The sequence below is a fragment of the Mobula hypostoma genome, chromosome 22, assembly GCF_963921235.1.
Source record: "Mobula hypostoma chromosome 22, sMobHyp1.1, whole genome shotgun sequence".
NCBI classification, from domain to species: Eukaryota; Metazoa; Chordata; class Chondrichthyes; order Myliobatiformes; family Myliobatidae; genus Mobula; species Mobula hypostoma.
In genome coordinates this window covers 12515278-12540625 of record NC_086118.1, presented here as the reverse complement: position 1 = coordinate 12540625, position 25348 = coordinate 12515278, and the positions used below count along the sequence as shown (strand labels likewise).

Sequence of the window (25348 nt, the reverse complement as noted above, 5' to 3'; positions counted from 1 at the left end):
TAATCAATTAATCCAACAGCATGATCACAATTTTGGAGATATCTTCAACTATGTCATTTGCTACATACAACTTTTGGTTCGACACAGCAGCCCCCACAAGTTGCTACGATATTGTCTACTGTACTGGCTGCATATGGTAAAAGTCACGAAGCTTCAACTTATTATTCAGCTTTAGCACAAGTCTCAGGGGTCAAAACTCTGTTGGGTCTTAAAAGAGCATGGGAAAAAGACCTGAGTGTGACTTTTGAGACAGAAGAGTGAGACAAAATTTGCAAAAATGTCAAAACAGTGTCAGGAGACCTGAGGGTGAGCCTTATTCAGTTTGAGATCCTACACCGTTTTTATTGGACTCCAGCAAGGTTATATAGATTAGGGTTGAAAAACACCCCTGAATGCTGGCGCTATGAGGCAGATAAAGTGGACTTAGTACAGGCACTCTGGTCCTGTCCCAGAATTCAAGAATTTTGGATTATAATACTTAAGTATATGGGTGAAGTTTCAGGTATTCACCTCCCTTTCTGCCCTAGACCGTTTGTCTTGGGAGACACATGGGTTACTTGGGGATAAACACTCTGAAAATTGGATCCAGACAAGTATAATGGTAGGGAGACAAATTATACTCAGAGATTGAAGGAACTTGGGGGGGGATCATCATTTCAGGAGCAGGTCACCGAAATAGCCAAAGTGGCAGCTTTTGAACGTATGTCTTACAAACAGTTTGATAGATTGGACATTTATACACAAAAATAGGGCAAATATTTAGGTTTTCTGGGGGGGAGATAGTGGTGAATGTAGTGGTGAAGTATATTGCTGAATGGCAGCCTTTTCTGTTACTAGAGGTCTAAATAGACACACGTGGTTATTAATATTTATTTTTGCCATGTTTGCTTTTATTTTATGGATAATTTTATGTTTTGTAAGCTATGATTTATATAATTCCAACACTGACTCAAGGGTTCGGGGTTAAAAAATTTTCTAGAAATAAAATTTGAAAAAAAAAGAATGTACATGAGTTACTATTGGCTCCATGTTTTTCCTGCAACTAGTTTCTGTTTTGGAGTTATAAACATAACAGTAACAAAGAGAAAGGTTTAAGTGAACCCAAGATGACTAACTACTTGTTGAAGCATAACAAGATGTTCACGTTTTTAAAACAATTTCTTTTTAATGGTTGAGTGAAAAAAGCAGAAATCACTGGCTACATTGGGAAGATAGATGCGTTCAATTTCATAACGGTTAACTAGATATTTTATACTGAGTGGACTGAGCAACATTTTAAAGTAAATGGAATAGCCAGTGAAAAGTGAGTACCAAGTTTACTTGAGTGTATTGGATTTAAAGACATACAGTTTGCTTAGAAGTTAGACTGTTCCAACCAAACCAACTGAAATGAGTCTTGCTGATATCATGAAAATAATGCAGAGCATTTAGAGCTAAAATCTTTGTTGATTGCAGAACACCTTAGCATTCATAAGCAGAATCAAAAGGAAGGGGAGTCCATTTCAATGGCTGAATTGAAGAGATTCTCTGAGCATTATCAGTTCGATATTGGGCTTAATGATGCGCTGAGAAATTGTTTCATTTGTGGAATCTTACAAGAAATCATTCTAAAACAGTCCCTAACTGAAGTGTAACTTACATTTAAAGGAGCAGATGAAATAGCAGACAGAGATGCAATTGAGTTGCAGTAAGAAATGAAAGTGAGCGTGAAAAAAAAATTGCAACATCTAAACAGAAGCCAGCCCGGATGAAGAGATTGTGTTATTGTTGTGGCAGAGGCTCACATGCACCAAAACAATGCAGATTCAAAAGCAAAACTTGCAGAAAATGTGACAAAATAGGACGCATGCAAACAGCGTGTCAGGCAGGCAGAGATAAATGGACTACACAGGGAATGTAAATGTCAATTGCAGTTTCACAAAGAGCGCTAATCTGTATGCTGTTGATGAAAAATCTGATAATGATGAGAGTGAAACGGAGCTAGGTAGACTTGAAATTTGTAATTGTGAACACTTACCAGAGACAAGCAATATGGCTTGTATCAAAACTGAATGGCAAATTAATTAAAATTCATTTGGTCACTGAAAATGAGTTTGAATGGTATTTCAACGATACTGAATTGAAGCCTACATATATCCAACCAAAAACTTATACTGGAGAAAAGATAACTCCGATGGGAATGACATTTCTAACAGTGAAATACAGCCAACAAGCTACATTGGGCTTGTATGTGGTAAAAAAAAATACAGGAGGCTAGCATTGTAGGGTCCTGAGTGGCTGAGACAACTTCTGCTTGACTGGAGATCCACGCACCATTTGTGTGCAACATCCCCAGCAATGTAGTCAACTGAAATTGAGATAAGAAAGGTACTGTTGATACCACAGCAGTACTCTAGGACGACACTGGAAGACTGAAACATATCAAGGGCAAAATAGTGTTAAATCAAATTGCCACACCCAAGTTTTATAAAGCCCATCTGTTTCCTTACAGTCGGTAATGAATTTGCCAGTAAGTTCAACTGCACGGAGGCTGAAGGATTTTCTTTCTAAGGTTACGTGGAGCCCATGGGCAGCACCGATGTTTGCAGTAGCCAAGGAGAATGGGTCTGTCAGGATCTGTGGTAATTTTAAGGTCAACCCAGTACTGAAAGTATATCAGTACCCTCTACAAAAGATAATATTTTTGCAAACCTTTCTGAAGGGAAACACTTCAGCAAAGTGGATTTAGCTGAAGCCAAACTATAGATGCAGATAAAGAAAGTATCTAAAGCATTTCTCACAGTAAACACTCACAGGGGGCTTTATCATGGTAATAGGCTCATTTTTGGAGTATATCTGTACCTGCACTCTGGCAGAAAGTTATGGGCCAGGTGACACAAGGCTGCCCAGAAAACTCAGTGTTAACTGGATAACATCATTGTTACCGGTAAGGATGACAAGGAATACCTCCAAAATCTCAGGACAGTTTTAAAAGGATTGGGAAATCATGAGCTCAGAACATGACACAACAAGTGTGAATTCTTTAATCCAAGCATCACTTTCTGTGGTCTAACCATTAATGCACAAGCACTACACAAGTGTGCTGAGAAGATTCAAGCAGAGGTGAGTGTACCAAGGTCAAAGGATGTGTTACAGTTACAGTCCGTTTTAGGATCTGTCAATTACTCTAACATGTTCCTGCCAAACCTAGCTACTATGCGCTACACCTTGAATTCATTACTATAGATCAGGAAGAAATGGCAGTGGAAAAGCAGTGTGAGGTGGTCTTCAGAAAGGTAAAGAATATTGTGACATTAGACACTGTACTCACATGTTATGATCCACATTGTCCTGCGAAGCTTGCCGTGCTCTGTTGAGTGCCAACACATCAGTTGCCCATAACTGTCCGAACCGCTTCCTGCAGTCCTACAACCACCATGGTGGAGGTCCCAGAACCTGAGATGGTTTCACAGCCACAGGTGTCTCCTGATGAGCAGAGTGATCCTCCGTGTCAGGAAGGACATTATTTCACATGAGTAAGAAAGCCTCCACAGCAATTAGACCTTTAGACCTGAATGGGGCAATTTTAAATTTACTATGCTGAGCTGAGTTGCATTCTACATTGAGTTGGAGTTTATAGCTAAGCATGGAGGAATGTTGCATATTTAATATTTTAGCAATTAGTTTTGTTTTGGAGTTACAAAACCTAACAACTACTAATGCCTCTGTATTAGGGCAATCGGGTTTTTTTTAAGGTGGCAACGACAGTATTCTTAATTTGTAAGGATGTCAAAGGTTATGAGGAGAAAGCAGGCGAATGGGGTGAAAAGGAAAAATAAATCAACTCTGATTAAATGATGGAGCAGACTTGATGGACTGAATAGCCTAATTCTGCTGCTATGTCTTATGGTCTCATGGCACAGTAGGATTCACTGATGCCTCTATTTAGTACAAAGCTTTCCACATCTTTTACCCGCACAATTTTATTTTAGTACTTGATATTTCATATGTTCCTAAATCCAACCAAAACAAAGTAGCAAAAGATGTAAAGCTGAAGGCTAACTACTGTGCGCATGTGGCTCCTTCTTCAGTGAGTCAGTGCTCTACTACTGTGACCAGTCCAGACGTGCTGCAGACAGACAGATCCCAACCCTCGGGGCAGCCCGATTTGGCACAGTGTTAAATTAAAGTGGTGTTTGTTCATGAGTCAGTGCAAGTCAATCAAGGCAAGCACTGAGGATGAACAGGGCAGGAGACTGGATGCATTCTTCATTGCAGTCTCTTGTACTCAGCAGATGAGAAGCGTGAAAGGAAGGATGGTATTTCTGACAATGGTCTAGAAACATTGAAGATTTCAATCCTACATTGAAGAATTTGATTTCTGCACAGAAACTATATGAGTAGACTATCCTCACTAATTGCCCTGGGTCTAACAGATATTAGAAGTATTTTTTGTAAGATGTAAAACTTTAAGCAAAGTATTACCTATATTATATGTATATAAAATATTCAGCCATGATTTTAGAATCAGAATCATAATCAGGTTTATTACCACTGTCTTCTATGACATGAAAATTGTAGCTTTGTGGTAGCTGCACTGAAGGTCATAAGTAACTATAAATTACAAAACAAATAAATAGAGTAAAATAAAAAGACATAATGTGGTAGATCATTCCAGCATCTGCAAATTGTCTTGTCTTTATAATAATGAGCTCGTGTTCAAGGCTTCGTGGACTGATCTGATGATGGAGGGGATGAAGATGTTCTGAATTGTTAAGAAGGGGTCTTTACTCTCCTGTACCCCCCCCCCTTTACAGGTCAAAAGAATAGGTCATGTCACAAATAGTAAGAGTCTTTGATGATGGATGCCACCTTCTTGAGGCACGACTTCCTCAAGATGTCCTCAGTGGTGTGGAGAGTTGTGCCCAAGAGGGACTAGCTAGGTCTGCAACCCTCTTCAATCTTTGCAATCCTGTGCACTGGAGCCCCCATACCAGCTGTGATGCAGCCAGTCAGATGAACAAATTAAGATTTTACCAACAATAGTAGTGACATCTGTGAATATGGATTGAGAGCTTTAGAACATAGAACAATGGGACAGCACAGAAACAGGCCATTGTACCCACAATATTGTACTGAACCAATTAAATCAGTAATCAAATGGCCCACTAAACCAATCCCCTCTGTCTACACAACATCCATAACCTTCCATTTCCCTCACATTCATGTGTCTATCGAAACTTCTCTTAAAAGTCCCGAATGTGTCTGTCTCTACCATCACCCCAGCCAACATATTCTGGGTACCTACCACTGTCTGTCTGAAAGACTTGCTTCTCACATCTCCTTGAAATTACCTCCTCTCACCTTGAATGCATGCCATCTAGAATTAGATATTTCAATGCCGGGAGAAGATACTGTCTGTGTACTCAATCCATGCCTTTTATTATCTTATAAACCTTTCAGATCTCTCTTCAGTCTCTGCTGCAAGTCTAGTTTGTCCAACATTTTGTTATAGTACATGTCCTCTAATTCGGGAGCGGCTACAGGGTTGCTTCAGGGTGGACTGTGGTTGTTCAAAGACTTATCAGAGGATCTGAACGAATATACCACAGTTGTCACGGACTTCATAAAAACTGTTGTAAATGAGTGTGTCCCCAGAAATCACTCAGTCTTCCCCAGCCGGAATCCCTGGATGAACCATGAGATCTGCAATCTTCTGAGGGCCAGATCGATGGCGTTCCGATCTAGCAACCAAGTAAAACATAAGTGGTCCAAATACATTCTCTGGAACCGGTACTGATCAACTGGCTGGAGTGTTCACTGAGATCTTTGTACTCTTGCTTCTGCAGTCTGAGGTACCCATCTGCTTCAAGCAGATTTCAATTATACCAGTATCCAAGGAGAACATAGTAACCTGCCTCAACGACTATCATCCAGGAGCACTTATATCTACTGGAATGAAGTGCTTTGAGAGGTTGGTGGCAAAACATAATCAACTCCTGCTTAAGCAGTGACTTGAGTCCGCTCCAGTTTGCCTAGCATCACAACAGCTCTTCACTCAACTCTGGAGCATCTGACAGTGAAGGTGCATGCATCAGGATACACTTCATTGACTACAGCTCAGCATTTAATACCATCATCCTCTTAAAACTAATCAGTAAGCTTCAAGACCTTGGCCTCAGTACCTCCTTGTACAACTGGATCCTTGATTTCCTCACTTGCAGACCTCAGTCAGTTCGGATTGGCAATGACATCTCCTCCACAATCACCATCAGCTCAGGTGCACCACAAGGCTGTATGCTTATCCTCCCTGCTCTGCTTTATACATGTGAATCTGAGGCTTGGCACAGCTCCACTACGAAACATATTTAAGTTTGCTAAGTTTGCTGATGACCAACGTTCCCTCTTTTTTTTTACATGGATCAACCATTGCCCTGAGCAGGACATCTTTACATAGCCTGAAAACTGTGCTACATTTTAAATCTATTTTTGTATTATGCATATTTTTTAGAATTAAAATTGAAAATTCACATACTTTTGATTTTATTTATTAATTGAAGGTGTAATGAAATACAGTACAACAAAGAAAATCTTTCACATTTCCTAAAATGTTTCTAGCTGTGCCCAATTCCAGCAGAGTGGCAACAAAGGCTATGTGCGTAGGTGCATTTCAGTTACTGCATGGCTGTGCACTCGTGCAGTTTAGATGGAACAGTGCTGATGACACCACTGTCATTGGCTGAGTCTGCACAGAGGAGGGAGATTGAAAACCTGGCTGAATGGTGCCACAACAACCTCTCGCTCAATGTCAACTTGTCCTCGACATACCATATCAATGTAATTGCAAAGAAAGCATGACAGCGTCTCTACCTCCTCAGGAGTCTGCACTGATTTGGCATGTCATCAGAAACCTTGACAAACTTCTATAGATGTGTGATGAAAAGTGTACTGATTGGCTGCATTACAGCCTGATATGGGAACATCAAAGCCTTTGAGCAGAAAATCCAACAGAAGGTAGTGTATTGGCCCAGTACATCATGGGTAAAACCCTCCCAGGCAATGAGCACACCTACGTGAAATGATGCCATAGGGAGGCAGCATTCATCATCAAAGGTCCTAACGACCCAGGCCATGCTCCTTTCTCATTACTGCCATCAGGTAGAAGTGCCTCAGGATGCACACCACCAAGTTCAACAACAATTACTACCCCCCAGCTATCAGGCTCTTGAACAAAAGGGGATAACTACACTCATTCTCTTTCCGGAATTCTCACAACTGACAGTCTCACATTAAGGATTCTTTATGTTGTTATTTCATGCTGCCATTATTTATCACTATTTACTTATATTTACATCTGTGCAGTTTGTTGTTCATTGATTCTGTTTACAGCTAAGAATGCCCGCAGAAAAAAAATCTCAGGGTTGTGTATAGTGACATGTACGTACCGTGAAAATAAATTTTACTTTGTACTGTTCTACAACCTATGTATTCACACTCAAGGGCTTTTCGTCTCAAGTTATTTATTATTATTCCTATTGTATTTTTATTTTTTCTCAGCTCAAATTGATAAAACTTGAGGTAGGGACATAGCCAAGCACACTCATTTCTCAATTGCTGGGAAGTTTTGGATTATTCTAGTGGTGCTTAGTATTGTTGCTTGCTGGTGATTCATATACAAATATTGCTGTGTTGGCCTAATCATTTAATGCTATTGTGTAGTGATTTTGGGATGATGATGATCATCATCAGGTGCCATGCACTGTGAGATGGCATAGACCAAAAGGGCTGACTGGCCTCCCTGTATCATTAGGAAATATGTGAAAATTACTTCTGGTAGAGAGAGTGTGATTGAGAGAAATAAATATCAAGTAAATTATATCTTTATGATTTAATGAAGTTTAAACGTGTGTAATCATATTCGTGTTTCTGCTATATTTGTTTTATGTTGGAATTGCTAAAATAGCATTTTTAGTAGCTTTAATGCTTACAAATGTCAGCTTACTGTTGGAGTCGGAAAGAGATGTTTAAACTGGAAGAAAGTAGGGATGACAGGGAAAGAGGATGTATGATTGGGCAGTGATTACATTATCAGACTCGTAGGTCATAGGCCAGGGCTAAAAATCCAGAGACATGAGTTCAAACCCACCACTGCAGCTGTAAAATTTTAATTCAGTTAATAATTTGGAACAACTAATATAAGTAATGAAGTAAAAATCTACTGGACTTGGTCTTGGCTTTTCAAGGGATCAAACCTGTCAGCCCTTCCCCAGTCTGGCCTCTGTGTGATAACTGACTGACCTCAAGTGGCTTACTTGAAAAGGCCAAATAAGCCACTCAGTTGGGCCACTACTGCTACATCCAAGCAGAGCAAGAATAGCTCCCTACCCATCAGCACAGTAGAAGTATCTTCACCAAAAAGACTGCCACAATTCAGGATGCACATGGTCAAAGTCAAAGTTGAGTTTATTGGCATATGTGTCTGCATAGGTGCAATGAAAAAACATACTTGTGATAGCATCACAGACACACAGCATTAGGTGAGCAACATTCACAAGAAAATCATAAATTATTTACAAATGTTACAGGAAAGGACACTGGTAGGACGTAAAAAATCATTGTAGTGCAAAATGATCAACGTGCTCACAGCTTTGCTATATTGAGATAGTGATTAGGAGTCAAAGCTCAAAGTAAATTTATTAATCAAAGTATGTCATCATGTAAGTTTATTTTCTTACAGGCATTCACAGTGAGCCAAGAAATACAAGAGAATCAAATAATAACTACACACAGACAAAAACTGACAACCAACCAATGTGCAAAAGTAGGTAAATAGAACAAATAAAATATTAAATAAATAAGTATATAAATAATATGGTAAACATGAGTTATAGAGCCCTTGAAAGTGAGTCCATTGGTTGTGCAATCAGTTCATTGGTGAGGTGAGTGAACGTAACAATGCTGGGAGAAGGATAAAAACTGTTCCTGAACAGTGGAGCCAAGAGTCCTGTCCCTCATTCCCAATGGCAGCATTGAGAACAGAGCCTGGATGGTAGGGTCCTTGATGATGGATGCTGCTTTCTTGTGTCAGGACTCTTTGTCGATGTGTTCAATGAAGGAGAGGACATTTCATGTGATAGACTGGGCTTTATTTTGGACTTTCAGAAGGACTTTGATGAGGTGAAGCACATGAGGCTGCTTAACATGATAAGAACCCATGGTCTTACAAGAAAAATACTAGCATGGATGAAAGGTTGGCTGACTGGCAAGAGGCAAAATGAGAATAAATGGGGCTTTTCTGTTTGGCTGCTGGTGACTAGTGGTGTTCCACTGGGCCTGGTGTTGGGACCGCTTCTTCTCACGTTGTATGTCAATGATTTGGATGACTGACTGGATGGCTTTCTCTGGCCATGTTTGCAGACAATCCAAAGATATGTGGAGGACCAGGAAGTTTTGAGGAAGCAGGGAGTCTGCAGAAGGACTTAGGCAGATGGGAGAATGGACAAAGAAATGATAAGTACAATATATTGTATTGAGGTATATATTCATGCACTTTGATGGAAGGAATAAAGGTGTAGGCTATTTTCTAAACAGGGAGAACATTTTAAACAATCAGAAGTCCTAAGGTACTTGGGAGAACTCATGCAGGAATCCCTAAAGATTAACTTGCAGATTGGGTCAGTCATAAGGAAGGCAAATGCAATGTTCACATTAAGTTTGAGAGTACTAGAATATAAAAGCAAGTATATAATGCTGAGGCATTATGAGGCAATGGACAATGGACAGACAGCATGGAGTATTGTGAGTAGTTTTGGGCCCCTAATCTAAAAAAGGACATGCTGACAATGGAGAGGATCCAGAGGAGGTTCATGAGAATGGTTCTGGGAATGAAGCAATTAACATATAAGAAATATTTGATGGCTCTAGGCCTGCGCTTGCTGGAGTTTAGAAGGCTGAGGGGGGTCTCACTGAAACCTATTGAATATTGAAAAGCTTAGATAGAGTGGATGTGAAGAGGATGCTTCCTGTAGCAGGGGAGCCTAGGACCAGATGGCACAGCCTCAGAATAGAGATGAGCAGGAATTTCTTTCACCAGAACACGGTGAATCTGTGAAATTCATTGCTACAGATGACTGTGGAGGCCAAATCATTGGGTATATTTAAAGCAAAGGTTGATAGGTTCTTGATTAGTCAGGGCATCAAAAGTTACAGAGAGAAGGCAGGAGAATGGGGTTAAGGGAGATGAGCTAAGATAGAATGGTGGAGCAGACCCAATGGGCCGAATGGTCTAGTTCTGCTTCTGTGTCTTATGATTTTATGGTCTTAACGTATGTGGCTACTTTTTGTAGGCTTTTCTGTTCTGGGCCATGATGTAACCAGTCAGGATAATCTCCACTGAGCATCTATAGAAGTTTGTTAAAAGGCATATTGATTCAAGAACTGAATGTCAGAAGGAAAGTAGCTGTCTTGAACCTGATTGTTTGGGAGAAGGTGGCGTGGCCTCAGTGCTGGAGATCTTCAATGATATATGTTACCTTCTTGAGTCAGCATCTCATGCAGTTGTAAATATTGCTCACTTCAATAATGACCAACTCCATAAAAATGAGTAAATAAATGTTCACAAACATCTAAGGACTTAGCACAACCTGATTGGCAAAACTCTATGTTGTACAGAGCTTTACAATCAGGTTTTGCTCCATTCAGGTAGTTTACCCCATAGTGTTGAGTGAGTTCAGTGTAAGAAATGGAGACTTCTCATATCTGGTGTGTCATTCAATTATTTGTGGCTGGTCTTTTACCTCTATCCTGCACTGTTGGTGAAAGGAGTTGATGCAAATGAAATAAAAACATGATATGTTAGAAAAATTCAGAAAGTAAGAGAAACTCTAGACCTTTCAAAGTTCCAAAGTTTTTTTCCCCAGCATATTGAGTTGTATTTCTAAATTCCAGTATCTGTGATTTTTGTTTTGTTTTTCACTGCAGATACATAGCAATTTTCACCTGTGAAATAAACAGGAAAGTTAATGTTCAGGGTGAACAGCTGTTCAAATCTGAGAAATATGAAAGAGGAACATGCATGTTAATAAAACACAACGAAGAAGGAGCCAGAGTGGACTGGCTAATCAACAAAACGGGAAACTGATGAATGATTGAAGTCATCCTTATTTCACACGTGGGAAAGGAAAGAAATGGAAGTGTCTAAAGGGGAGAATGGAATGCAAACTCCCACTGACTGTCTTTTGAATCTCAACAGGAGATACTGTATCATAAACAGGTGCTTGTCCATAGGCAGGTGAGACAAACCAAGGAGCAGACATAATTGACAGAAATTTAAAATAAAAAAAAACAGACAAGGTGAGAATACAATCTGTAAAACCAGTTAGAATTCCCTGTACAGTGAATAGCTGAAACCAAACCAGAATGTTTGCAGCCTTGGTGAGATATTTCACCCCTAGATGGGCTGCCAATCACATATCTGCATTAAAACTGCTTATTTGCATCTTGGTGGCATTATCCCTGTCTTGATTTATCTGCTGTTGGAATCCACAGGCACACTTGATTACTCCACTGCACTCCCAAACAGACTTCCTCTTTCTGCCCATCACAGACGTGATGTTGTGCATCTTCTCCTGATTGTCTCTTCATTTGCATTGACCCCATTTCTTCCCATCAACCTTCTGCTTGCTGATCTACACTGATGCCAGGTTAAGCATGAGCTTGATCTTAAAATTCTCACTATTTTTATATTTTGTATGTTCAGTAATAGCCCATTCAGCCCATTGCATTTGTTCTGCCATTCAATAACGTAATGGTTGGTCTTTTACCTTTCCCTACACCACTTTCTTCTTGTAATGCTATACCTCTTATATCACTGCAATCGTTGCATCATTCATCTGTTTTGTGCTTGTTGGTGTTTTTATTATTGTATCTATCACTCCCATGTATACTGTTAACTCTGGGAGCTTCATCCATGCAAAATATTTCATTGCACATTGGTGCATATGCCAATGAATTAAACTGAATCTGAATTCCCTTAATATTCATCTATCTCTGTATTAAATCTGTTTATTGATTGAGGCTACAATCACTGACCATAAAGCCCTGAACTGAAAAAGAGATTTTAAGCCCTATCTGATGTAGGTATCATCAGGTACCCTCACTATAGGGAGATTATACTGTATCCACCCATTCTTCAAAGACTAGCTTACTTACCTGTGTAGAACCTGCAGTAAGGTCTAACTGCCAATACCCACAATTTGAGGTGTTGGTCCTCCCTCCATACCAAGGAGGAAGGAGATCCTTTCAGCTAACAAAGTAGTTTAAAAACAATTCATTTTATTTTTAATGATACATGTTTAAATTTAGACAAATGTTCTTAACACACATTTAAAACTCACAGAAGATTTCGGATTTTTCAAAGATTTCCAAATTACAAAACATTAATAAATTACAAAGGATTTACAAATACTGGTACAATTCTTATGAACTAAAAGAATGTAGCAACAAGTTACATACGAATGAGTCATCTGTCACAGAAAGCAAAGGTTGACAAATGAATTCTAGTTCTTCTTTCAGTCACCCGGTCTTTCTGCCATTCTCCTTGTCATTCCTGACCATCCCCAATGCTGTCTAACATTCATACTATTTTGCTGCTAGTTAATTTTTACCACCATGTTATGTTTTTTTGCAGTCACAGTGCCGCAAATAACTTAGTCAGTGGTGTCTGGATTGATGCAGGCCAGTTAACATAACCCCATTGTCTTACATTGATTTAACAAGGGCCTGCAAGACCCTACCGCTTGCTTGTTTACAAAATGAAGCTGAGCGAGGAATATTGGTTAGAAGTTTAACTTTGCTACAAACAACTTTGACCCTTTAGAAAGGTCATGCTGCTGCACTAGAAAGCTGAGGTAGGCAATAAGCCTCTTGGGCCCTGAAAAATAAACATCCATCACACATCCTACTTAGGTAGAGTTCCCTTGTCTTTGCCACATCTGTTCCCAGGAAGCAACTTTCCAGGACATCAGAGGTGTTCTCCTCCTTCAAAGAGAAGTGTTTCCCTTCCTCCACTGTTGATGCTGCCCTCACCCACATCTCCTCCATTTCCCGAACATCCATTCTTACCCCATCTTCCCACCACACGGAGTTCCTCATGCCCTTACCTACTACCCCAGGAGCCTCCACATCCAACATACCATTCTCTGCAACTTTTGCCATCTTCAAAAGGATCTTAACACCAAACCTTCTTTTACCACCTACCTACTATCTGCTTTCCCAGGGATCTCTCCTTCCATGATTGATTCCATTGTCCCTTCATCCTTCTCTACTAATCTCCCTCCTGGCAGTTATCCTTGTAAGTAGCCAAACTGCTACACCTGACCATTCACCTCCTCCTTCACCTCCATTCCGAGTGAGGCAACACTTTACCTGCAAATCTGCTGGGGCTGACTCCAATGAATGTTGCACCTGATGAGACCTCCTCTACTTTGGTGAGACGTGTCATAAATTGTGCGACTGCTTCATAGAGCACCTCCACTCCATCCGCCAAAACCGAAACTTCCCAGTGGTCAAACGTTTTAATTCCCATTCCCATTCTGACATGTCAGTCCATGGCCTACTTCTGTGCCACGATGAGGCCAGCCTCAGGGTGGAGGAGAGCACTTTATATTCCACCTCGGTAGCCTCCCAACTTCATGGCATGAATATTGATTTCTCCTTCTGGTTAAAAAAAAATCCATCTCACTCCCCTCTTCAACTATTCTGGCCTCTTACCTCCTCTCACCTGTTTATCATCTCCCCCCTAGATCCCTTCCTCCTTCCTTTTCCCCCGTTGTCCATTTCCTCTTCTATCAGATTTCTTTCTCTCCAGCTCTTTACCTTTCACACCCACTTGGCTTCACCTTTTAGCTATCCTCCTTCCCTCCCCCCCCCCCACTTTTTTATTGTGGCATCTTCTCCCTTCCTTTGCTGAAGAAGGGTCTCAGCCCAAAATGTCGACTGCTCGTTATTTTCCATAGATACTGATTGCCTGTTAAGCTTCTCCAGCATTTTGTTTGCGTTGCTTTGGATTTCCAGCATCCACAGAGCTTCTTCTGTTAGATTAAAGTCTGTCACAAGCCTTGTGGCCCATCAGGCCAGTGCTTAAGCTGGTTTCCGTGGCGTGAAGCGACTGAAAGTACGAGACTCCCCCCCCCGGATAGGACGCCAGTCTATCGCGAGGTTAACCCCCAGCATTTTTGCCGGTACCCACTTTCAGCTGGGTTGATTGAAGCATTGTGTGGTTAAGTGCCTTGCTCAAGAATTCACACGCTGCCTCGACCGAGGCTTGAATCCACGACCTTCAGATCACTAGTCTAATGTCCTAACTGTCTGGCCACGCTCCACACAGTAGAGCTTCTCATGTAGAGAATTCTAATGACTGATTGCCCTTGTTCAGAACTAGGATAATGACAGATAATCTGCTCTAAGGAAGTTCTGGCCATTCCTTTGTATATTCTTCACCATGTCTTTTATTTTTGCTGTATAATTTTCTTTCCCCTCTTTACACCCTATCTATTTCCTTTTGCCCATAGCTCCCAATGATAAATCTCAGTACATCTTAAAATTGCTATCTTGAAGATTAGGCTGGTACAGAATTCAGGAATTGGTCAACATGGGTATGGGATTCAGACACCATCCCCTCCTTACTAACTCAGCCCCAGCATGTGGCAATATTACAGCTGCTCAGTTGCATGTAGGTCAGTCTAGGTAGCTGCAGCACATAAGTCAGATGCAACTGAAGTGGCTTAAATCCTAACGTCTGTCAGTGTCAACATGTGGAGGTCACACTGAATTGGCTCCAGTTAGTTCTCTGTATTAACCTAGCAAGATTAAGGATGGCCTGAATCCAAGAATCTGCCAGCATTAACAGTGGGAGATCTCACACGCACAGACTGAACTCACACTGCCATCTAATGCTGTGAGACTACAAATGATTTGAATATAGACAGGACTAACGAGGAGGCACTGCATTTTAGGAAAGGGCTGGATGCTTCAGAATATTACGATTAGAACATTCACTTGTTCCTTCCCAGTTTTCAGTTTTGCTTACTTCCCAATATCCTTGTGACTTGGTGTTGCAGGTCTCCTGGGAATGGTAGCCCACATGATGTATACGACTGTGTTTCAGATGACCGTCAACCTTGGCCCAGAAGACTGGAGACCACAGACCTGGGATTATGGGTGGTCATACTGGTAAGTGTATAGTATGTAGAAACCAGAAATAGACATATATTGACTGGGTAGTTAGAATATAACTGAATATCAATTATTCTGTAGAATGTGCCCATGATCCATGTCACTATTTTTATGCTCTACAAGAGTCTCTGTCTACCATCTTCATTGGAACTAGAAGCTTTTTCTCCTGTTTTTTTTTCCTTTGACATGTGTGCACCCAGCTGTTTGTATGATGCTGTTCCTCTTTTTATCAGTCCTGTTTAGTTCCAATTTTATACTGGGGGGAGAGGAAGTGGCAATGCTTCATGCTGAAGCCCTTCATTAGGGCAATCACAGGTGCTGGTTGACCTTCTGAATATTTGTTGCTCTAGGTTCCATCATCTGCTATCTCTGTGTCTCCTCTGATTCTATTTACAAACTATAACCTATATTTTTCCTTCACACATGCCAGATGTTCAAAAATAATAAATATTATTCAGGGATTGTGGATACTTTATACTCATGAATTCACCACCCCTCTCCAAATCCTTCCCAGCTATTTACCTAGGATACAGCCATGTCACTTCTGTATTACTGAGAGAAATGCAATAATTCCTGGGGTTTATTACTTCAGCAATTAGTAAGCTGGAAATGGTGGAGATTTCATTCTAATTCCTATTCAGAACCTTCTGCTGACTCACTCTGCTGTCCACGCTACAGGGAACACACATACACAGCTGAACCTCTGATCCAGATGATAAACTGGCTGGGCATTCACTGAAAATAATTACACCAGCTCTATTTGATTCCCCTGCTTGAAATTCCCCCAGTTAGAGTATATCCTCTGAAGCCTGTTTCCATTGATCTCTGCATGAGTTGTTTTTATTGATCAGTTTTATTTCCTTTAAATTAAAGCATGAACTGTGGGAGATTGCCAAATGAGATTTAAATGATGCCAGCGCTGTAAATGTGAGAGGCTGCTGTATTATCCCAACAGATGAAAGACTGCTGGAGAGGAGCAGGCCTGGAAGTTCTGGTTAACCCATGGATGAGATAGGTGTTAAGGGCACACAAGACAAAGAACTGGACACATTCACCTCAGGGCAGCACAGTAGCCTGGCAGTAGGGTAACACTGTTACAGCGGCAGTAACCAGGGTTCAATTCAACTACTGTCTGCAAGGAGTTTGCACAATCTGCCCATGACTGTATGGGGTTCCTACTGGTGCTTCGGTTTCCTCCATTATTCCAAAGATGTACAGGTTAGTAGGTTAATTGGTTACTTGGGTGCATGTGGGCATGTGGCCAAGTGGTTAAGGCATTGGACTAGCTACCTGAAGGTCGTGAGTTCGAGCCCCATCTGAGGGAACGTGTTGTGTCCTTGAGCAAGGCACTTAATCACACATTGCTCTGAGACGATGCTGGTGCCAAACTGTATGGGTCCTAATGCCCTTCCCTTGGACAACATCGGTGTCGTTGAGAGGGGAGACTTGCAGCATGGGCAACTGCTGGTCTCCCATACAACCTTGCCCAGGCCTGCGCCCTGGAGAGTGAAGACTTTCCATGTTCTCGCAAGACTAATGGGTGCAGCTGGGTGGTATGGGCCAGAAGGGACCATTAAGCTGTATCTTCAAATAAATGAAATAAAGTAATAACGTGTTAATGGCCATCCATTCAGATCTGTGTTTGGGAGAGGGATGGGGATGGAAGTTTAGGTTTGAGGTGGAGTTGACATTGGAGTCCTGGAGGTGCATTGCAAAGGATGCAAAAGTTGGCACTAGGGAATGGGAGAATGGAGACTGTGATTCATGGATTGAATCAAGGAAGCGTATCAACACCAGCATTTAGCGATAATCTGAGTATGAACTGAGATACTGAGTTCTAAATGTCAACCAATGAGGGCTCGACAGAAACAATTGCACAACTTGAAATGTTATTCAGCAAGCTTCTGGAAGCATGAAAATGTGTTTTAGGTGTTGCAGCGGCTCTGGAGGAGCACTTGAAGTTCATCTAGCAAGGTGTCAGGAATGAACTGACAGGGTGAAATGGAGTGATTGCACAATGCGGGCTCATGCCACAGGTGCTGGGAGCAGCAAGTTCAACATGGAAAACTGCTCCCAAAACGTTGTTTTCAAAATCAACCAAGAGCTATGCTTTTATCTTTGACATGAAAAGAAATTCTAAACATTACACAGGAGCATCAGCAGAACCAAAAAATGTATTCAAACGGGAAGCATTAAGGTTCCGATTTAATCCTTTCCCTAGATAACAAGAGACTATCTTGGATGATGTGATTAAATGACAAGTTATGAAACCATGATGTAATTTTATTCACCATACTTTTTTGATTATACTTCTTGCCTCCTGTTGCATAGAACATAGAACCGAGAACACAGAACAATACAGCAGAGGAACAAGCCTTGCAGTCCGCAATGTTGTGCTGAGCCAGTTAAAATGCAAATCAAAAACACCCAAACATTAATCCCTCCTACCTACATCATAACCCTCCATCGGATATGTAACATCACGATTTTTACTCCTCATGTATGTGATGGAGGTAAGAAATAAAGCCAGTTCAATTCCTTACATCCATGTACCTATCTAAACGTCCCTTAAAAGTCTCTAATGTATTTGTCTCTATCACCATACCAGATCCACATCACAGATCCTCAAAATGCACAGGAAAAACCCTCTCCCTCTCCTTCCGTCTCTCCTTCTCTCTCTCCCACTCTTCTCTCTCTCTCCCGTCTATTCCACAGCCCACTAGCTCTCAGATTTTACTTTCCATCAAAGTCAATGGAAGTAAATCAACAGGTCATTGTTGAAAACAGCTATTTCCATGCATACATTAGTTCACAGTAATAGTGCCATTCAGTCGAGGCAGTAGTGAAGGTGGATCAGGAGGAATATGGCTGACGTGCTCAGCAACTAAGGAGTTCCCACACATTTGGTATCTACTTTGGACTGCATGCTTTACACTATCAAGAAAAGCATTAATTATGACCGTTGTGGGAGTCTGACCCAAAATCGTACAAGGATAATTTCATTTCTGGAATCCTGAATTATTGTGACTTCTATCCCAGCAGACTTCATAATTGTTTTATTTTAGATCAATATTTCTGAGCTATCACCTCTTATAAAGTAAAATCTGGCAACACAGGTGACAACAGGGCTTTGTTTCCATATGAGCTTAATGCCTTCTTTGTTTGCCTTGACCGTAAAAACATGGCGGAACCATCATGAGCTCCCACAGCTCCCGATAATCCTCTGATTTCACTCTCTGAGGCCGACACGTGAGCAGCTTACAGGAGGGTGTAGCACGAAAAACATCCAGCCCAGATGGGGCATCTGGCCAAGTTCTTAGTACCTGTGCTGATCAACTGGCTAGGATGTGCTTTAATCTCTTGCTTCAGCAGTCGGAGGTACCCACCTGCTTCAAGCAGGGTTCTATTATACCCGTGCTTCAGAAGAACATGGTGACCTGCCTTAGGACTATCACCCAGTAGCACTTACATCCACAGTAATTAAGTGTTTTGAGAGGTTGGTGATAAAACCTGCCTGAGAAGCTATTTGGATCCACTCCAATTGGCTACCTGAGCAACAGGTCCACAGCAGATGTCATCTCATGGGCTCTCCACACAAGCCTGCAACATCTGGACAGCAAAGGTGCTTATATCATGATGCTCGTTATCAACTACAGTACAGCATTCAATACTGTCATCCCCTCTGAGCTAATCATAAAGCTCTAGGGCCTTGGCTTCAATATCTACTTGTGCAATTGGATCTAGATGATTTCCTTACATGCAGACCCCAGTCAGTTCAGTTTGGCAACAACACCTCCTCCACGACCTCCACCCGCACAGGTGCACCACAAAGCAGTGTGCTTAGCCCCCTGATCTACTCGCTTTACACTTAAGGCTGTGGGCTAAGCACAGCTCCAATGTCGTAATCAAATTTGCTGATGACACCTCTGCTGTAGGCTGAATCAAATGTGGTGATGAATCAGCATATAGAGAGGAGATTGAAAATCTGGCTGTACAGAGTCATAACAGCAATCTTTTAGTCAATGTCAACAAGACTAGGGACCTCATTTTTAATTTCAAGAGGAGGAAACCAGAGGTCTATGAGTCAATCCTCATTGGAAGATCGGAGGTGGAGAGAGTCATCAGCTTTAAATTCATCAGTGTTATTATTTTGGAGGATCTATCCTGGGCCCTGCAGGTAAGTGCAATTACGAAGAAGGCATGGCAACACCTCTAGTTCCTTAGGAGTTTGAGATTTGTCATGGCATCTAAAACTTTGACAAACTTCTATAGATGTGTAATAGTGAATATATTGACTGGCTGCATCACAGACTGTTTTCCAAACACCAGTGCCCTTGCATGGAAAATCACATAAGAAATAGTGTATCTGACCCAGTCCATCACAGTTAAGGCTCTCCCCACCAGTGAGTACATCTATAGGAAACACTGTTGTAGGAAAGCAGCATCCGGTATCTGGGACCCACACCACCCAGGACATATTCTCTTCTCGCTGCTGCCATCAGGTAGAATGTACAGGAGTCTCCGAATTCACACCACCAGGTTCAGGAACAGTTACCCAGCTCAACCATCCGGCTCTTGAACCAAAGGTGAAAACTTCACTCAGCTTCACCCACCCCATCATGAGATGTTCCCACAACCTATGGACTCACTTTCAAGGACTCTTCATCTCATGTTCTCAATATTTATCGCTTACTTATTATTACCATTATTATTATTATTATTTTTGAATTTGCATAAATCATTGTCTTTTGCATACTTGTTGAATGCCCGAGTTGGTGTGGTCTTTCTTTGATTAAATAATGTTTATTATTCCATAGATTTATTGAGTATGCCCGCAAGACAATGAATCTCTGTATATGGTGACATATATGTTCTTTGATTATACATTTACTTTGAACTTAACCCCAATACTTCAGTTTGCTATATCAACAATAAATCTTCTGGGCCTTTTTTTGTCATGGTCCGTATGGGGTTCCCTTTAAATTTCCTTTGTTTGTGTTACGATCAGGACCGTTGACTCCTTGTTTCCCTTTAATTCCCTGTTTTCCCGTGTCCATCGGGCATGGTGATTAAAGGCAATTTACTCTCGACTGAACCGCAGTTTATAAGTCTCCGGCTTTCAGCCATTCGGCGTGAGAGCGTTAACGAAGTCACCGAAGCTAGTGTGAGCCAATGTCATCTTGCCGGAGCCAACTAAGTTTCTTGCTGGAGCAAGCCAAGTCTCCTCCCCAAAGCAAGTGCCAGCAAGCCACCTTCCCTTGCAAGTGCAGGTCCGTCAAAGTTAACCCGCCGGGGTGAGTCAAGAGCTTGCCGCTGCTTGGAGCAAACTTGTGTCCAGATAAAGAACTGTCTATCATTGTGCAGTCTCCGTCTCCCTGTCCTGTGTCAAAAAGGGGTCCCGGCCCTGTACCCTAGAAGGGTCCTGACCCTGTGTCAAAAAAAGTCCCAACTCCGTCCTGTGTCCAAGGAGGAGCCCTGGCTCGGTGTTTCTTGTCCTCACCTCCACAGGGTAGGCCTAGCTGTCTGCCGCTACCCTGAGTTGGAAACTGCCTCTTCATGTCCAAGTCCAAGCCCAGGTTTCGTGAATCAAGTCCTGGCTCCGAGGTTCAAGTATCCAGTCCTGGCTCCGAGTTTCCAGTATCAAGTCCGAGCTCCGAGGTTCAAGTATCCAGTCCTGGCTCCGAGGTTCCAGTATCAAGTCTCAACTCCGAGGTTCAAGTATCAAGTCCGAGCTCCGAGGTTCAAGTATCAAGTCCGAGCTCCGAGGTTCCAGTATCAAGTCCTGGCTCCGAGTTTCCAGTATCAAGTCTGAGCTCCGAGGTTCAAGTATCAAGTCCGAGCTCCGAGGTTCCAGTATCAAGTCTGAGCTCCGAGGTTCAAGTATCAAGTCCGAGCTCCGAGGTTCAAGTATCCAGTCCTGGCTCTGAGGTTCAAGTATCAAGTCCATGTCTGGGTCCTGAGTTCCATGTTCCAGTTCCAAGTCCAAGTCAAAGCTTTGTGTTCTCGTCCTGTGCAGGAGTTCCTGGTCCAGTCCTGTAGCCTAGCCACATCCAGTTTTGTAGCCACGTCTTGTCTTCACCTAGATCTGCAGTCCGAGCCCAAGTTAAGACCCAGTTTCTGGGTCCCTGTCTAGTCTCTGGCTCGGTGTCCTAGTCCAGGCTCCGAGATCCAAGTTCCTTGTCCTTGTTCTGCTTTCCTGGTCTTAGCCTTAGCCCCGACCCTGAGTCCCAGCCTAAGTCCAGGGCCTGAGTCCTAGTCCTTTACACTTATTCCCGCTTCCGCTTTGCTCTCTCCTTGATTTCTCTCTGTTCTATTCTTGCGTCATGGCTTTCCTTGTAATTATTAATAAACTCTGTTTAGTTAACCCGACAAAATGTGCTTGTGTCCCACATTTAGGTCCACCCTTGCTCCACACCTGTGACATTTTTAACCAATATGCACTTGACAAGGTCCCACATGGTTGGCTGTTCAAGGAGTATGATACTGTATATGGGATCCCGGAATCTCTTAGTATTTGGTTAATAAGACCTGAAATTGGTTTGGTGACACAAGGCACGGTGTGGTGATGAACGTTAATTTTCTGGCAGTAAGTTTGTGACCAGTGATGTGCCATAGGAATCATGATGCAATCTTTGATATCTGTGATGACTTGGATGCAAGTTAGCTATGATTAGGAAATTTACACATGACATAAGAATTGGTAGTGCTGTGGATAGTGAGGAAGCTTGTCTACGGCCACAGCAGGATATAGATCAGACAAATAGCTGAGCAGAGCATTGGAAGATGAACTTAAAGGTGTGAGGTGATGCAATCTGGGAAATTAAATCGAAGTAGGACAGATAATGCAAATGGTAGAGCACTATTGAGGAACAGAGAGACCCAGGAGTCCAAGTTCATAAGTTCTTGAAAGCACTTGATATGGTTACAAAGAAGGCATGTGGTATGATTGCCTTCACAGGTATGGCTCTAGAATGTAAGAGTTTGGGCTTATGACAACCTCGACCTCAATGCCAGACAGGCCCTCAATACTAAATTTATAGAGAAGTAAAGCTCAGAAACAGGCCCTTTGGCCCACCTAGTCCATGCCAAAAATCATTTAAACTGCCTGTTCCCAGTGACCTGCACAGGGACCATCTTCCTCCATACTTCTACTATCGAAGTACCTATGCAAAGTTCTATTAAACGTTAAAATCAAGCTTACATGCACCATTTGTGCTGGCAGCTCATTTCGCATTTTCACAAATCACTGAGTGAAAATCTTTCCCCTCATGATCCCCTTAAACTTCTCACCTTTCACCCTTAACCTATGGCTTCTGGTTTTTGTCCCACCCAACCTCTTGGAAAAAGCCTGCTTGCATGAACTATATCTATACCCCTCATAATTTCGTACACCTCTGTCAAATCTCCTCTCAATCTTCTATGTTCGAAGGAATACAGTCTCAACTTATTCGATCTTCCCTTATAACTCATGTTTCCCAGACCCAGCAACATCCTTGTAAATTTTCTCTAAAATCTTTCAATCTTGTTTACTTCACTCCTGTTAGTAGGTGACCAAAACTGCATACAGTACTCCAAATTAGGTCTCACTAACATTTTATATAACTTTGATACAACATCCCATCTCCTGTACTCAATACATTGATTCATGAAGGCCAATGTGCCAAAAGCTTTCTTTACAACCATATCTATGTGTGACACCACCTTCACCTGGATTCACAGATCCCTTTATTCTACCACACTTCTCAATGCCCTATCGCTTGCCTTGTTGGCCCTACCAAAGTGAAAAACCTTGCACTCGTCTGCATTAAATTCCATCTGTCATTTTTCAGTCTATTTTTCCAGCTGTTGCTGATACCTTTACAAGCCATCTTAGCTTTTCTCACTGTCCTCTACACTCCCAATCTTGATGTTACCTACAAATTTGCTGATCCAGCTGACCGCATTATCATCCAGATCATTGATATAGATCACAAACAACAAAGGATCCAGCACCAATCCCAGCGGCACTCCACTAGTCAGAGATGCAACCATCTACTACCAGCCTCTGGATTATCCCACAAAGCCAATGTCTAATCCAGTTTATTAACTCATCTTGAATGCCAAGGAACCGAAGCTGTTTGACCTTGTCAAATGCCTTGGAGACAACGTCCACTCCCTTGCCTCCATCCACTTTCCTGGTAACTTCCCTGAAAAAGATTTATAAGATTGGTTAGACATGACCTACCATGAATGAAGACATGCTAACTATCCTCAATTAGTGCATGTCTATCTGAATATTTATGTATCCAGTCCCTTAGAATACCTTCCGATAAATTTCCCACAACTGATGTCAGACTCACCGGCCTATAATTTTCTGGTTTATGTTTAGAGACTTTTTTAAACAGCGGAATAACATTGGCTATCTTCCAATTCTCTTGTACCTCCCCTGTTGCTAAGGATGATTTAAATATCTGTATTACAGCCCTGGCAATTTCTGCACTTGCCTCCCATAGGGTTTGAAGGAACACCTTATCAGGCCCTGGGGATTTATCTTCCCTGATTTGTCCGAGGATAGCAAACACCTCTTCCTCTGTAATCTGTACAGGGTCCTCTATGAAGTTGATACTGATTTGCCTTACTTCTATAGACTCTGTATCCATCTCCTGAGTAAATATAGATGCAAAAAAATGACTTAAGATCTCCCCCACATGTTTTGGCTCCACACATTGATTAGCATTCTGGTTTTCCAGAAGACGAATTTTGTCCTTTGCAATCTCTTTGCTCTTTGGGATTCTCCTTCATGTTGTCTGCTACAGCAACTTCATGCCTTCTTTTAGCCCTCCTGGTTTCTTCCTTAAGTGTTCTCTTGCATTTCTTATACTCCATTAGCACCTCATTTGTTCCTGTCTACCTATACCTGCCATGTAGCTCCTTTTTTCTCTTAACCAGGGCCTCAATATCTCTTGAAAACCAAGGTTCCTTACACTTGGTATCTTTACCTTTTATTATGACAGGCACATACAAGCTTTGTGCTCTCAAAATTTCACTTGTGAAGGTGTCCCACTTACCAAGTACTCCTTTGCCAGAAACAGTCTGTCCCAATCTGCCAGAATAAAATCAAAATTTAGAATCTCAACCCATGGACCAGGGCTATCTTTTTGCATATTTACTTTGAAACGGATGGCATTGTGGTTACTAGATAAAAGTATTCCCCTGCACAAACTTCTGTCACCTGCCGCCTCATTCCCTAATACCTGATCTAGTTTTGCACACTCTCTCATTGGGTCTTCTACGTATTGATGGAAGCATTCCTGAGCACATATGACAAACTCTATTCCATCTAGTTCTTTTACAGTATCGGATTCCCAGCCGACTATAACAACCTGATGTTACTTGCAACAGTATCGTCACAAATTTGTACAGGTACCTCTAAATCCCCTTGCACTGTTGGGTGGTGTGTAATATAGCCCCATTAACATGATCAGTCCTTTCTTATTTCTCAGTTCCACCCATAAAGCCTGACTAAATGAGTTTTCCAGTCTGTCCTGAGGGATTACTGCCATGACATTTTCCCTGACTAGTAACAACACCCTCATCCTTTAATCTCCCTCATGCTGTGATGTCTAAAACAATGAAACACCTTAATATTGAGCTGTCAGTCCTGCCCTCCTGCATCGAAGTCTCACTGCTGGCTACAATATCATCATCCCATGCGTTGATCCATGCCCTGAGCTCATCTGCCTTTCCTACGATATTTCTTGCATTGAAATATACACAGCTCAGGATATTAGTTGCACAATGCTCAACCTTTTGATTCCTGACTTTGTCTAAGGACTTACCAATATCTGTCTCCACAACCTCTCCACTAATTATTCTAGCACTCTGGTTCCCATCTCCCCACAATTCTAGTTTAAACATCACAGGCAGTATTAACAAACCTTCCCGCTAGGATATTCAAGCAACACACACCAAAGTTGCTGGTGAACGCAGCAGGCCAGGCAGCATCTATAGGAAGAGGTGCAGTCGACGTTTCAGGCCGAGACCCTATTAGTCCCTTTCCAGTTCAGGTGCAAACCATCTCTTCTGTACCGGTTCCCTGGAAGAGAGCCCAATGACCCAAGAATATTATGCCCTCTATCCTGCACTAACTCCTTAG

General features: G+C 41.9%; 1 protein-coding gene across 1 annotated transcript in view; it reads left to right on the top strand.

The window, feature by feature from the left end:
- Nucleotides 1-25348, top strand: part of gsg1l2b (gsg1-like 2b) — a 201000-nt gene that overhangs the window by 160748 nt on the left and 14904 nt on the right. Inside the window, exon 4 of the mRNA XM_063074215.1 lies at nt 15099-15210. Coding sequence (XP_062930285.1) covers nt 15099-15210 — 112 coding nt within the window. The remainder of the gene's footprint in view (nt 1-15098; nt 15211-25348) is intronic.